Here is a 14,736-nt window from a genome sequence, read left to right as displayed (position 1 = left end):
TCTGAATTCGTATAAATTTCTTGAGGTTCATTGGCGGTAGATTCGGATACATTTCATTGAACTTTCTAATACATGTTCTGCTAATAATTTTGTCACACTGTCCAAAAATAATAAACAAATTCATAAGAACTTCGTTTGAATAGTTTTGTTCCATCGTTTTGAAGGTATTTGCAACTTCTGAAGTGACGATAATGTCGATATTATTAGGAGAATGTCACAACGCTACTGTCAAATAGTAATCATGGCCTGCTTACCAAATACCGAATGGAAATACCATTCTGAAGGGACATTTTCACAAATAAATGTTCATAAGTCCGAAACTTGACTAGTTAGATATAGGTATGATATACATAGAAAGAAAGCAAATTTCAGCAGCTTTCCGAATTTTCAATAATATATAGGGTGTTCCATTTAAAATAATCAAATTTCAGCAACTTTTTCAAGCAAACGAAAAAACTGTATTTTTTTACCACCCTATATTGAAATAACGGAGATTAGGCTGACGTGTCGGAAGTGTCCAAGTATCACCTAACTCCAAACCAAATTTCGATATCATAGTACTTCTTAACTAAAAGATATCGGCATTTTTAGAAGTCATGATTTTCGAAGAAAAAAATTGAAATTAATTTTTATTTCGAAAACGGTAACAGATAGGTATAGGGAAATATCAAGAAAAGTTGTCGGGCAATTGTTGGAGATTCCAAAAATAATATTATATACAGAGTGTTCTATTTGAAAAATCAAAGTTGCTACTGCTTTCTAATAGAAGCGGCAACACCGCATTGTCGAAAATATTTTAGTTGGCTAGAGAATGTCCGAATATGCCCTTCATTAAATTTTCAAAGTGATCCGTTGTCTGGTTCACCAGAAACGTCTAATGTGCCATCCACCGTGAATCAGCCTGTATATTTATTTATTCACATCTCGAGAAGAATTACTTTCAAGTGTTTACTGAAGACCTGAGTACAAATTACACCAATATAGTATATTTTTCTGCACTCGTGTTTATAAAGATTTTACTGAATCTTCACCATATTTCTCTTGAAGGCTCCTGGTAAGGATCAGGTGATTCAAGGTCTCTACGCTTGCGGTGAAGCAGCTTGTGTTTCGGTGCACGGAGCCAATCGATTGGGAGCAAATTCCCTGCTGGAAATTGTAGTTTTTGGAAAAGCCGTGGCTGACGCCATCACTCAGTATAGTAGTCCCGGAGAAGAAATTATTGTTGATGAGGTGATTATTGGAAACCGGCCCAATCATCTGAAATACTTCATTATATTTAGTTGTTTTACTCGTTCATTCCTTATGATGCACTGTTTGGAACCTTTGGTGTAGTAATGAATATTACTGGAGTTCTTTCCCAATACCAAACCGTTATTTTCAACACCTCGACACGTGTTTCGATCACCAAGTGATCATCTTCAAAGAGGAAGATTAAAACTGCAGATTAAAAAACAGTTTTAATCTTCCTCTTTGAAGATGATCACTTGGTGATCGAAACACGTGTCGAGGTGTTGGAATAACTGATTAAAAAGATTAAAACTGCAGATTAAAAAACAGTTTTAATCTTCCTCTTTGAAGATGATCACTTGGTGATCGAAACACGTGTCGAGGTGTTGGAAATAACTGATTAAGAAGATTAAAACTGCAGATTAAAAAACAGTTTTAATCTTCCTCTTTGAAGATGATCACTTGGTGATCGAAACACGTGTCGAGGTGTTGAAAATAACGGTTTGGTGTTGGGAAAAAACTCCAGTATTATTCGTTTATTCCTCTTGCAGAGTTTGGGTCAGATTTCTTTGGACCATCTGGACAGATTGAGACACGCCGATGGAAAGTATACAGTCGGCGAGTTACGGTTGAAATTACAGAAAACAATGCAGAAGCATGCTGGAGTTTTTCGAAATCAGGAAATCCTCGAGGAGGGATGCAGACTTGTCTCGGACCTGTACCTGGAATTTAATAACATCAAAGTTGAGTCGTAAGCAAAGTTTACATTCTCTTGATTACACATTGTTTGGAAACCTAACGCTTTTATGATTCAACAACAGCGCTGTTTTGATTTGTCATAGGTTTCATCAGTGATGCTGAGCTGAATCACAAAATGCGTTGCATCTATGGAACAAATACGGGATCCAGCTTGCACTGCAAGGCAACTAGTTGGCTTTGCAACTGACCGCTTTGTGGAGCCTGGTTTATCTTCGATAGGTATTCGAGGATTGAGTTCTCTTTCCATAGATGATATAGATGGTGGGGGGAGATGTCATCTATCTATATACAGACGGCTCAAAAACCAACGAAGGCTCAGGATGTGGAATGTACTCCAGATCACTAAGCCTAAGGATTAAGTGGGGAATGGGAAAAAATACCAGCGTGGTCCAAACAGAACTGGCTGGTATCTCAATGGCCACAAAAGAAATAACCAGGAAAGGAATTTCTGGCAAAAACATAACAATCTGCACTAAAAGCAGACAAGCCCAATTAGCCTTGAACAGACAACGTGTTACCTCAGGGCTAGTACTAGAGTGCCACCAAGATTTAGCCAAAGCCTCGGTAGATAATAACATTATCCTGAGGTGGGTTAAAGAGCACGACAGGAGTAAAGGTAATAGCATTGCCGACTCTTTAGCCAAGGAAGCGGCTGGACTAAGAATTTTAGGACCCAGTGGCAACTACAGCCTGATGACTTCGATAATTGCAGAACTAGCCAACGTCACACCCATGCTCAATCCCTAAAGAGATGGGATGGAATCAAAGGATGTAATCTTGCCAGGTTCACCTTGGGCGACCCTGGGAAGCTGGCGCCGAAGAAATATCTGGCGATGACCAGGAAAAATCTACGCCTTACAGTAGGATTTGTGACTGGCAACTGTCAGCTAATGAAACACATACATAATATGGGGCTAGTGGACACACCTCTATGCAGGATGTGTGAACAGGAAGATGAGACTGTCAGACATGTCCTGTGGGAGTGCCCGGAGTTATCGTCAATAAGAGAGTGTGTGTTCGGCGAGTCTTGGTCTACACCTGTCAACATAAAGGAGATGTCCCCCAGTGACCTGTCCACCTTCCTGAAAAGGACAAAATGGACGATGACCTAAGAGGACAACTCCTCGGGAGGATGTACAATGGGTCACATGTGGCCTAAGTTCTGTGGGCTTGCACTTACCTTCCCTATCCTACAAATACAGATAGATACAGATGTCATCAATGTTACTAACTTACACATGAATAATATTCAATTATAAAAGCACGTTAGAGGAAAGTCTCCTAATAAGGGGTAGTTTTTTTCAAAACACCATAATAAAAAAACGGAGGTAGTTTTAAGCATTATTTCCATATTTCATGTTTTTTTGGGTATACTATCAAGCATTTAATAAGAAGAAACAATGTTTTCAAGAAAAGCAGATGAAAATATGCAGAATTTAAAAAAAAGTGTACTACTCCATATTAGAGGCATATGATATCCTAATATGGGGTACACTATGTTCGCAATATGGGGTACCTAATTTGATATGTAAAATTTGAAAATAAATAAAATTATTTTGTTTTTTTTTTGAGAAATATTCATTTATGGAAATGCAAAAAGTATATCTAATGAAAAGTTTCGTCCCTTATGAAAATTCTCATCTAGAAAGAACATATACCTAACAAATTATTTAGAAATGCAAAAGTCACAAATATACGGATTTCACAATTAGCACATTCAAAAATCAAAATCAAAAAATCTTTATTTCCGTAGACCTAGGGAAGGCATGGAAAAAGTCACATAACTCAGTACAATTACAATGAGGTCACAATCATAAAACAACATAATTATAAGACATATCATATAACATTTAGACCATAAAAGGGATACAAAAATTAAAATTTAAAATTCCAAATCAGACTGAAAAAATTCATCAAGCGAATAAAATAACCTTTTCACATAATAGTTTCCGAACTTTTTGTTTAAAGAGCTTTACACTAGTTATTTTTTTAATGGATATTGGGAGCTTATTGTACAGTTTTATTGACATATGAGGTCCATTAGTCACCTTGGCTAACTTATGACTAGGAATTGAAATGTTACAGTTTTTTCTCACGGTGAAGCCCGAAAGAAGACATGTATCATCTCTGTTCTGAAACTTGGAACAATTTGATTTAACGTAGATTTTACGCAATTAAAAATATACATGCAAGTAACAATTAATATATTCAACTTTGCAATTATTGGTTTACAGGAATCGAGTGGTTTTTTGAAACAAATTGTTCTAATAATCTTTTTCTGGAAAATTAATAAGTCACTGATTCTATTGCAGTTGCCAAAATAAATAATACAGTAATTGAGGGCAGAGTAAACATATGCATAATAGTAACTTTTAAGAATTTCAATAGACACAAAATTACGCAGATTCCATATAACGAAACAGTGTGTCGCTAATTTCTTCAGTATGAAACCAACATGATGATTCCAATTGAGTTGGGAATCAATAAAAACTCCTAAAAATTTTTTATAGTTTACCTGTTCAATACTTTTAATCTCAGACCTAACCAATACACTACAATCAGTTTCCTGAATTGTAAAAAGAATGGTGTTGGTTTTAAGATTATCCAACATGAGTCCATTTGAAGCAGCTTTGACACATTACCCACTCTCCGCCTCTAACATCTTCGGAGTACGTATGTTCGCAAATAATACAAATAGTATCTTCTTCAAATGTTTCTACCTGTTGGTCATCTGAATCTTGATACTCGGGTTCAGGGGACGAATCTGAAGAAGAACTCAGGATACCAACTTGCGTTTGTTTGCTTTTTCTATAGCAACTGACTGTTTCTTTTTCTCTTGGGTATGATTGATTTTTTTCTGATAACTTTGTTTTGAATCCTTAAGGTAAATTTCTTTTTTCTATGCTGGCCACTAATTCCTCTTTGTATGGAGTGCTAGTTACAACGGCAGCTTTTCCACATTTTGTACTGTTTTTTTTTAATAATAACTTTTGGAGCAGTTGGAACAGGCTGGGGTTATCTGTTTCTCAGGGGTAACCTGTCTCTCAGCGGTTTGCTGTCTTGGTGGGGTAACTTGTCTTTCAGGGATGTTTTCCTTTGGCTCGTTGTTATCTAATTGTTCTTCCTCTACTGTGTCTTCCTCTACTTTTTCTTCATCTATTGTTTCTGTTTCTACTCTTTCTTCATTAATTGTTCCTTGCATTCCTGCCACAAAATCATATCCTTTGAATGCGTTTCTATCAGGAGTTTTTCTAAACCCGTTTATAGCTGTATCTATGGTGGCCGCTCTTATATAGGCTTTCCCAAAAAGTTCTGTCACCTGATAGCCTGATACAACACGTCCAGGGTTAAGCCTAAGCCAGTTTGTGATCTCTATCGTCCTAGCGAAGAATTCACAATGTCTTCAGGCGCTCCCTTCATCTTTACGTACTTTTCTAAGATCGTTTGAGGTAAACCGTGGGTCTGCGCACTCTTCTTGTGGCTCATTTTGCCTTGCCGAACAGCTAAAATTGCTGAAATCATTTGTTCCTTGTTCCATACTTTTCGTTTTTTAGGCACCTGATAGAAAATACTTTAGTTTTATACGGAAAAGTACACAGTCCCCTGATATGGGGTACCCCAAATTAGGAGTTGATAGGTACCCCATATTACGAGCAAATTAGATTTTTGAAAGGGGAATGTTTGTGCAAAAACTGTGACGTTTTCTTTAAAAACCAAAACCATTTCCATAAACTACGCCAAGTTCTGTATTGAATGTTATTATTAAGTTTTTAAAAACTCACCTTTAAGTTTCCTTAAATATCTAAAATGCAACAGTCACCAGAAATTTTTATTCATTCACAAAATTACCATAACCTAAATCCGAGGAACTTCCGAACTTTCACGATTGATAACGGTCATCTTGAAGCTACATCTGTTAAATTAGTTGCCATTCATTCAGTTTGTTTCGACAAAATACCATGGACGGATGTAACATTCCACAGAACGTGCATTTAATGAAATCGTTTTATGGAAATGGGTGTTCTGTTCCGACAATGTACCGTGCGCTTGGCCCATTAAACGATCGCTATAATCCTCCTACTGAGAGGACTATTCCCAATGTGGTGGATGTGGTGGATGAATTCGATAAAATACACTCTAAACTAAAATGTAATGCAAAATGTAATAAAATATAGAATACAAAAACGAACTATGGATATAAACGAAGTAGATGTTCAAAATGTTCACCGCGAACGTCTTGGCAACATCCTGATCTCAAATAAAACTGTCTTCTAACGTTATTTAACATATCAGGCGTGACCGACCTAATCGCAAGCGTTATTCGTCTTTCAAGTCATTCAAATTTGAAGGTTTGGTTTTGTGCACATTGCTCTTCACATATCCCCATAAAAATGAACCTAATGATGAAAAATCAGGTGATCGCGCTGGCCATTCAATCGATCCTCGCCTTCCTATCCACCGATTGGAAAATGTTGTATCGAGGTATTGCCGGACATTACCTTGGTAAAGTGGTGGTGCTCCATCCTGCTGAAACCATATCGTATTCACTGGAACTTTAGGGTTTCCTGGATCAAGATATAAATTTGCTAAACTTGGAATGACATCATTTTGAAGTAGTGCCAAAAAATCATCGCCATTCAAGTTGCCCTCAATGGAAAAGGGACCAATGCTATGGTTTCCTACAATCCCTGCCCAAACATTAACCTTTTGAGGGTATTGCATGTGTTCTTCTTTCATCCAGTGAGGATTTTCCGTTGACCAGTAGCTGCAATTTTGTCGATTAGTATGACCGTTAAGAGACGAAGTACACTTATCAGAAAACATAACGTCTTCTAATTGGATGGTATTGTTATCCAACATGTTCATCATTTGCTCACAAAAATAAGTTCTTCTATCAAAATCGTCTTCCATGAGCTCCTGAGTAGGTATCATTTTATAGGATGCATTTTATTTTCTTTCAATATAATTACTATCGATGTATGGCTAACATTGAATGTAGTGGATGTCTACTCGATGTTGTGGGTGTTCCTCAAACTCAAGCATCACATCTGATTTGAGTTCATCACTCATTGCATTGGCAACTACTTTTTTTATCTGCCCCACATGACCAAGCTCATGAAACTGCTTCTCTATTTTGCTTATTGTTCCTTGAGAAATGGGTGGTGAATTAGGAAATTTCTCATGAAATAGGCGAGCTACTTCCTGTTGTGTTCGGGTTTTATCTCCGTAACCAATCATTTGTAACACTGTTATTTTTTGAATTTCCGTTAATCTAACCATTTGTCTGACTTGAAGTTAACGCACTTTAAACTTAAACTAAAATACTGACAACTAATGTTGTAACATACAAAACAAGTTGACAAGGCGTTTCAAACTAACGTTGCCACGGAAATTATTTATCGTTTTTTAAACAACATTGCTATAGTTATTGCTTACTTTCTTATTATCAATACCTCAACATGAAATGAGTTTTGAGTATATTGCAATAAGTCTTGAGTATTTTATCGAATTTCGGTAACCGCAAGATTTCAGTTTTTTTTATTGTTGCAATAAACTTGAAAGGGACAATATTTTTGAATAGAAAATGAAGAAATCTATCGAACGATATATCACAAGCCTATACTTCCCATTTAAAAAATTGGGGGTTGTACCTGTTTTTCGATGAGGTTGAAGATAGAGGTAGCATTTTTCTGTTGAAGTATGTCAAATTATAATTTAAATTTGACATGTTTCGGGATTTTGTTAAAATATGTAGGTACCGTAACCGAAATAATGACTTTTTGCTATTTGGCTTTTACACACTGTATATATTCAGGAAAGCTAATGCAGTCGAGCTGCTGGAAAATGATTAGATGAAAATACAAAAATAAATGATGAGTACTTTTCCGATCCTCCACAATCGGTTGATTTAAGAGCCATCGGTAAAGAGCTACTTCAATACGTTGTCGCCATAATAAACTTTCATCTAGAGCAGGGGTCTCCAAACTTTGAAGCCTTCGGGCCATAATGATTTTTTCAGTTTGTTCCAAGGGCCAATTTCTGCCCTTAACTATATTTCTAGACCAGAATAGTCGCAAAGTGCGTGACCTAAGCAAACTTACGCTTTTCTTGCATTTCAATTATTATTGTGTATTGTGACACTTAACGACATCTAGTGGCGAGTAGTGGTACTATGTACTATCTTTTTCAGCTACCCGCTAGGTTACATTAGGCGTAATTAAATATTTGGAATTACCGCGTTGGTTCGAGAAAGTTCTGGTTCTAGCTAGTTTATTCCGATCACCTCGAGATGGCAGTAATAATTGCATATAAAAAGGATAGCGGCGCAACTGCGAGTTAATTCCATTCAGTTGAGGAATCAGAGAGTTTTCGAGTCAGCGGAAACTCATGATAACCCATTAGTTAGGGAAGCTGTAGATTACACTATAGACGACCCCACTCGATTCAGAAGGCCCCGTCGCTCAGTTGAGTGAAGGCCCCACGACGTCTGTTAAAATGAACAGTTTGTTCATCAATACCCCAGTCAGGAAGGGGTACACAAGGCCAGAGCGGCATAGATGTCATTGACCTCTATGTCGTTACCAAAACAACACTCTGAGATTTGAACCACTCGCCCCCATGGCGAAAGACAGTTGAAAGGGTACGGGAAGAGATTTTCAACCTGATCAAAATCAAGATGGATTTCGTCGTGCGAGTTAGTTGATGTCTGATGACTTCATGCCGTCATACCATCAGACAAGAACCTTCTCGAGACCAACAACCAGACGAAAGGGTAGGGGAGCTGGACTCCAATCCCGACTGAAATCAAGATGGCTTCCCACTGCGAGTTAGTCTGCGTATTAAAGCCGAAGGAAGCGAAACTGTCTGTTGTGAAATGAAGTAACACCCGTCAATAAAAGTATTTTGATTTGACTTATTGTCAAATTGATTTGTTAGTATGGAAAAGAAGCGAAAAATCAACAGTAAATGCAGAACGTTTCAAGAAAAATGTAACTTTCAGTATTTTGTGATTGAGTCCAGTAATAAGGCGCTATGTTTAATTTGTAATGAAACCATAGCTGTTCTCAAAGACTATAACATTAAACGACACTATGAATCGAAACATCTTCAAAGTTACTCCAAGTATACAGAAAGTTTGCGGAAGAAAAATTTGAACCTTTGAAACGCGGACTCAAATCGCAGCAATCTTTGTTTACCAAAGCGAATACTGAACAAGAGTCTGCAACTCGCGCCAGCTTTCGTGTGGCTCTTGAAATCGGAAAACGTGGCAAACCATTCACCGATGGAGAAATGATAAAAGAATGCTTGATTGCAGTAGCCGAAGAAATATGCCCCGAAAAGGTAAATTTATTTAAAAGTGTCAGTTTGTCAGCAAACACCGTGGCTCGGAGGGTGCAAGACATCGCAGAAAATATATCATCTCAACTGTCTGACAAAAATGGACATCATGAGTGGTTTTCTCTAGCATTGGATGTGTCAACGGATATGTCAGATACTACTCAGGTGTTGATTTTTGTATCATTCATCAACAGTCCTTGTGCGGAAAATGTTTGGATATGTCTGAAGTTCTAAAACCAGTCATATCAGTTGTTAACTTCATCAGATCCACTAAGCTGAATCACTGACAATTCCGCGAGTTTATTCAACAGATTGGAGAAAATGATTTACCATATCATACTCCGTACGCTGGCTTAGTTGCGGAAAAAAGTCCTTAAGCGCTTTTTTGAACTTCGAGCAGAGATCGAAATTTGTTTAAATGAGAAGCAGCGCCCTTTTGTCGATTTCGAAAATAGTGAATGGATGTGGAAGTTAGCCTTCTATGTCGATTTAACAAATCATATGAACGAACTGAATTTGAGATTGCAAGGAGAAAATCAGCTTGTCCCTGATTTATACACCAATATCAAATCCTTCAGGCAGAAAATAATACTATTTCAATCGCAATTACGTAAAAAATGTTTCACACATTTTGAAACATGTGAAATATTCAGCCACACTACAGAGACTGAAATTAAGCTTTTTCAAAATCCTCTTGATTCTGACATTGAAACCCTGGCTCCGGAAGTCTAAATGGAAATGATTGATTTACGGTGATATGCTTAAGAACAAATATGAAAATTCATCTTTGTTGGAATTTTATAAGAGTCTTCCACTGGAACAATTTTATAATTTGCATAAATTTACTCCTGGGTTGTTTTCTGTTTTTGGTACTACTTACTTGCGTGAGAAAACGTTTTCCAAGATGAAGTACACAAAGAATGTCGGTGGAAAATCACAATTACATAAATCTCATTAGTGTTTTTGTTTTACTGTGATTCATTTCAATTATTTGTTAGTTATTAATATGCCTGAACTCAAATATTTAAGTTAAGTTTTCTTTGTCATCATTTCTGTCGTTAAGTTTTACCTTGCAAGTAAATAAAACCGAGTAATTATCATTCTGTGTTTTCTTCTTCAACTTATCACAGCAATAGTAACAACAATTAGGTAATCATTGGCTGTCGCGGGCCAGATTGATGACAGTGACTCATTGACTGTCGCGGGCCGGATTGATGACACTGGCGGGCCGGATTTGGTCCGCGGGCCGTAGTTTGGAGACCCCTGATCTAGAGTAAGACCAAGAAATGTTGCACTAGGAGTGTATATAATTGTAATTTCATTGCTTATTGATAATTATATGTTTTATATGATTAGGTATCAGATAGAGGAATGATTTGGAATACAGATCTTGTTGAAGCATTAGAATTGCACAACTTGTTTATCAATTCAATACAAGCGATCTACTCAATGGAGCAGAGAAAAGAATCTAGGGGTGCACACGCCAGAGAAGACTGTAAGGTAAGGGTCATGACAGAAGTTTATTGAATATTTATAGCAGGGAAAAAGAACAGTAATTCTAAAAACTGACTATAATATAGCTAAGTACGAACAGTATGGTTTCGGAAACTTTTTTCTTCGGTAAGAATATTACCAAAGCGATAATTTTTGTTCATTATTATTTTCTAATTCAGTTCCGACATAGCAAGAACTGGTTGCACGATAAGAAAATGAGTATTTGCTATTCATGGCATCGTTATTTGTGGAAATATTTAATTTGGATGAATCACAATTGTATTTTCTTGCCCCTTAAATATGCAAATAAGATCAAACGCAATATTTGCAAATGTTGAAAAAATAAAAAAGGAGCACACCAGACTCGAGATCTTGCGGTGTATATTCAAAGATAAATAACTGACAGCGGCGGTTATATTCGTTTTATTTGGCTTTCTTCTTTTCTTTGAGCTGGAAAGTAGCAAGCGAAAAACTGTTTATTTTCCACTCCATGAAAAATTTGATTTCATCTTGGATGATTCGCTGTTGCAACGGAAAGACTAGCAATTCATGCTTTGTAATTCTGTTATTGAAAAAGTTCATAAACGATTTGAGGCAATTATTTTGAATCTTTCTGAATATTTGATGCCTCCGTATTTCATGACGTGAAAATCCTTAATCTCATTAAAATTATTCTTGGATCATTGCAATAATTATTTGTTATTCTTTATACATATGAATATAAGATAAACCAAGATAGATGTTTTCAAAGGCTGGCCTTCCTCTGGTATTTCACGACCAATTTTTTCTGCCATGTTTCACCGAGCATCTGATGAAATACATATTTTATTGGAGATTTCTACCGAATGCTGCCGCTTGAACTATTGTTCATTGTTTCACTGAAATATTCCCTTGCGAGTTATATTTTATTTTCCTTGGCACAATAAAAATGAAATAGTTTCGTATATTGTGGCTACAGTTTCTGTCATGGAGTCATTTACTTCGCGTAGGCTGTCGAAACAAAAACAAGAGTCACAACAGATATCCTGAACGTCCAATAGTTGTTTTGGAATATCTGCAATCATATCAATAATAGGACAGTATTCTAAAAATATGAAATTTTTATAATGCCATGAAGAATAAAATATAACTTTCAATGTCTTGTTCATGTTCCCTGTTCATGTCTTGTCCATGTCCTGTTCATGTCTCATCCATGTCCTGCCCATGATCTATCCATGTCACAGTATTTCTGTATACAGTAGTTTCACTCAGCGTCGGTCCCTTTGATGTCGGTGTCCAGGAGTATCATTTTTTATAATGATGACGTATTTGACACTAATGACATTTCTCCCTACTACAATCTCAACCAAAGCGTGTATACACTGCTCAACATAACAACTATTCATATAAACTGCTCAAAAAAAAACAGTCTATGAAAACCATGTTGGGCACCTGAGAAAATTGTACAAATGATAATTTTGCATTTGTGTAATATTGAAGTAACACAGATCATTTGGGCAATGATGAACTAAGTTTCAAGTAGATTTTAAAAATTCATGGAATCGGCAGATGTTCATATTCGAATGTGACAAAATATATTTTCATTTCAACAAGAAAAAAGACAAGATTAAGAACGTGTTTTGTTATTCATGAACCATGGTACGAATCCATGCGAAATTTCTTTGTAGTGATTTTTGGGGCCAAATATAGCATATTCATTTATTGATTGGAGAATTCAAGATGGCGGACGAGTTTGCCGATTCGATTATATTAAGGACCAATTATTAAAAATATTCCTAATCGAATTCATCACTCAAGATTAAGGAATCTGTAGAGCCTATTCTTTCTGAATTATGTAGTTACTATTCAGGACTTGAAGAAGTAAAAAAGTAATTAAGTATGTAGTGTTCAATCATACAAAAATAATTTTTTTGTATGTATGTACTAACTATAAATGTTTGTGAGAGTTTTCGATGTCGGAAGTTATGAATTATTTACACTGTAAGATAATAGGTTGTTTTGCTGCTTCCAGCTTTTATCTAAGTAAAAATTGATAATAAAATCACTGACAAGTCCAAATGCATTTTGACTATACCATTATATATGTTTTCCGACAGAAAACAACTACTTCTTTAGCTAATAACTCGACATATATTGACAAATGTTGATATTTGAATCTATACAAGTCTAGATGTCTAATCAACCCCGAAAAGTTGCTGCGTAGATTAAAAACAGTTATTCTAAATGAAACATGTCCTATTAGTCAACAACTTCTTATATAATGTAAATTTGACTATCAAAAATACCTTACGACTGTTAACCTTTCGGAATCCAAGTCGCCTCAGACATAATTGCAAAGATTCTCACTTTGAAGAAACAACTTTGCAAGAGCTCTCTAGGACAAATAGTGGGACTTCGCCTGATTCGAACAAGGAACCAACTGCGAACCGTTTTGAAGTGTTCCTCATCAGTGCACACCATGCTATCACGGTTGTATACACACAGGGACTCGTTATTCCTCCTAGAGAGCTCTTGTACAGTACCATGGTTCATGAATAACAAAAATCGTTTTTCATCTTGTCTTTTTTCTTGTTGAAATTAAAGTATATTTTGTCACATCCGATCCCATGAATTTTTAAAATCTACTTGAAACATAGTTCATCATAGTAGTTGTTTACAGCTGATTCTCGGCCTCCCCCCACCACTATGACGTATTAATTGCTTTTTTTATTGGTTGTTGTTTGGTGAAGTTTTTTTGTTGTGCAGTGAAGTCAAGGCGTTGTGACCTTGAAGTGTCTGGTGCATGGATCGTTCAGATTTTTTTTCATATGAGATTTTGTGTGTTTATGTGTGTGTGTGTGTGTGTGTGTAGGAGAATGCACGGTACAGGGTTTCATCATGTGCTTGTTTGTCTATGTACAAACATACGTCTGCATACTTCGAAGATCCTCCAAGTAATAAATGCTCCATCGGTGTTAGGGCACCAAGTTAGTAGTGGAGTGACGTCACAGCAATAACCGTTCAACGGCTAGAGAGCGACATGTTCACTCCACGACGTGTGGCAGAGTAATGCGTATTCATCGGTCTGCCCTCACCTCTCCTGAAGCGATGAAGGTTCGCTCTAGCCCCGCTATCGATGGTGACACAACGGCAGCCGAGGACCGTCTGCCTAGCGTCTACCCTCTCCGAGACCGCAACGACCATTGCTTGCTCGTACCGGCAACTGTTATCGCATCAAGTTGGGAGATGGGCTTGGCTGTGACGTCAGGCATCTCTAGTGGATAGCAACTAGCAATGTGAATCTTTCACGGTTTCATGGTGGGGGTGACTCACACTGTTTAATATAAAAGAAATGCCTGGCACACAATGAAATCAGTAGACGAATATATCTGCAGCAGTTAGCAATTGGTAGAGTGTTATTCAGTTCGTAATAGAAGGAAGACGGTGAGTGTATTTGTCTGTTGGAAATTGTTTATATTTTCATATATATTTTCATCATGTCCGTTTCAAAAGTAGACTTGAATAAAATTAATAATTTGATTGTACAGGAGGTTGAAATACTAGAGCAAAAGGCCTTATCATCATTGCCAATTGATGAAGTGTACATAATTAAAAATATGTCAACTTATTCTACACGATTTGGTAAATCAATTTTATTAACTTTGCAAGATGTGAGCAATGATAAATTATTTAAAACATGGCTACCAAAACGTATTTCGTTGCAATTCAGTGATGACGATATATCTTGTATCAACTCATCAGGTGGTAAATATACGATGATGTATTTAGGACAGAGCCAACAAAGTTTTGCTGGCATGAAAACGCGATCTCTAGTCAAATTCAATATGATTGAATAATAGTAATAATTTATAGTGAATTTCTTTAGGTCATAGCTTACAAAGTTTTTTTGGTGTGAAAACGATAACTCTAGTCAAATTC

At 36.6% G+C, this 14,736-nt stretch overlaps 1 protein-coding gene across 1 annotated transcript in view; it reads left to right on the top strand.

Moving 5' to 3' along the window:
* LOC111511757 (succinate dehydrogenase [ubiquinone] flavoprotein subunit, mitochondrial) overlaps positions 1–14,736 on the top strand; it is a 45,807-nt gene that overhangs the window by 9,289 nt on the left and 21,782 nt on the right. Inside the window, exons 8-10 of the mRNA XM_023167786.2 lie at positions 1,048–1,230; positions 1,779–1,970; positions 10,681–10,824. Coding sequence (XP_023023554.2) covers positions 1,048–1,230; positions 1,779–1,970; positions 10,681–10,824 — 519 coding nt within the window. The remainder of the gene's footprint in view (positions 1–1,047; positions 1,231–1,778; positions 1,971–10,680; positions 10,825–14,736) is intronic.

Source organism: Leptinotarsa decemlineata, unplaced genomic scaffold (genome assembly GCF_025532065.1).
Source record: "Leptinotarsa decemlineata unplaced genomic scaffold, Ldec_3_MD MMD2_tig00026336_RagTag_RagTag, whole genome shotgun sequence".
Classification (NCBI taxonomy): domain Eukaryota; kingdom Metazoa; phylum Arthropoda; class Insecta; order Coleoptera; family Chrysomelidae; genus Leptinotarsa; species Leptinotarsa decemlineata.
The sequence above is the reverse complement of the archived record's forward strand: the minus strand, read 5'-3'. Positions and strand labels throughout refer to the sequence as shown.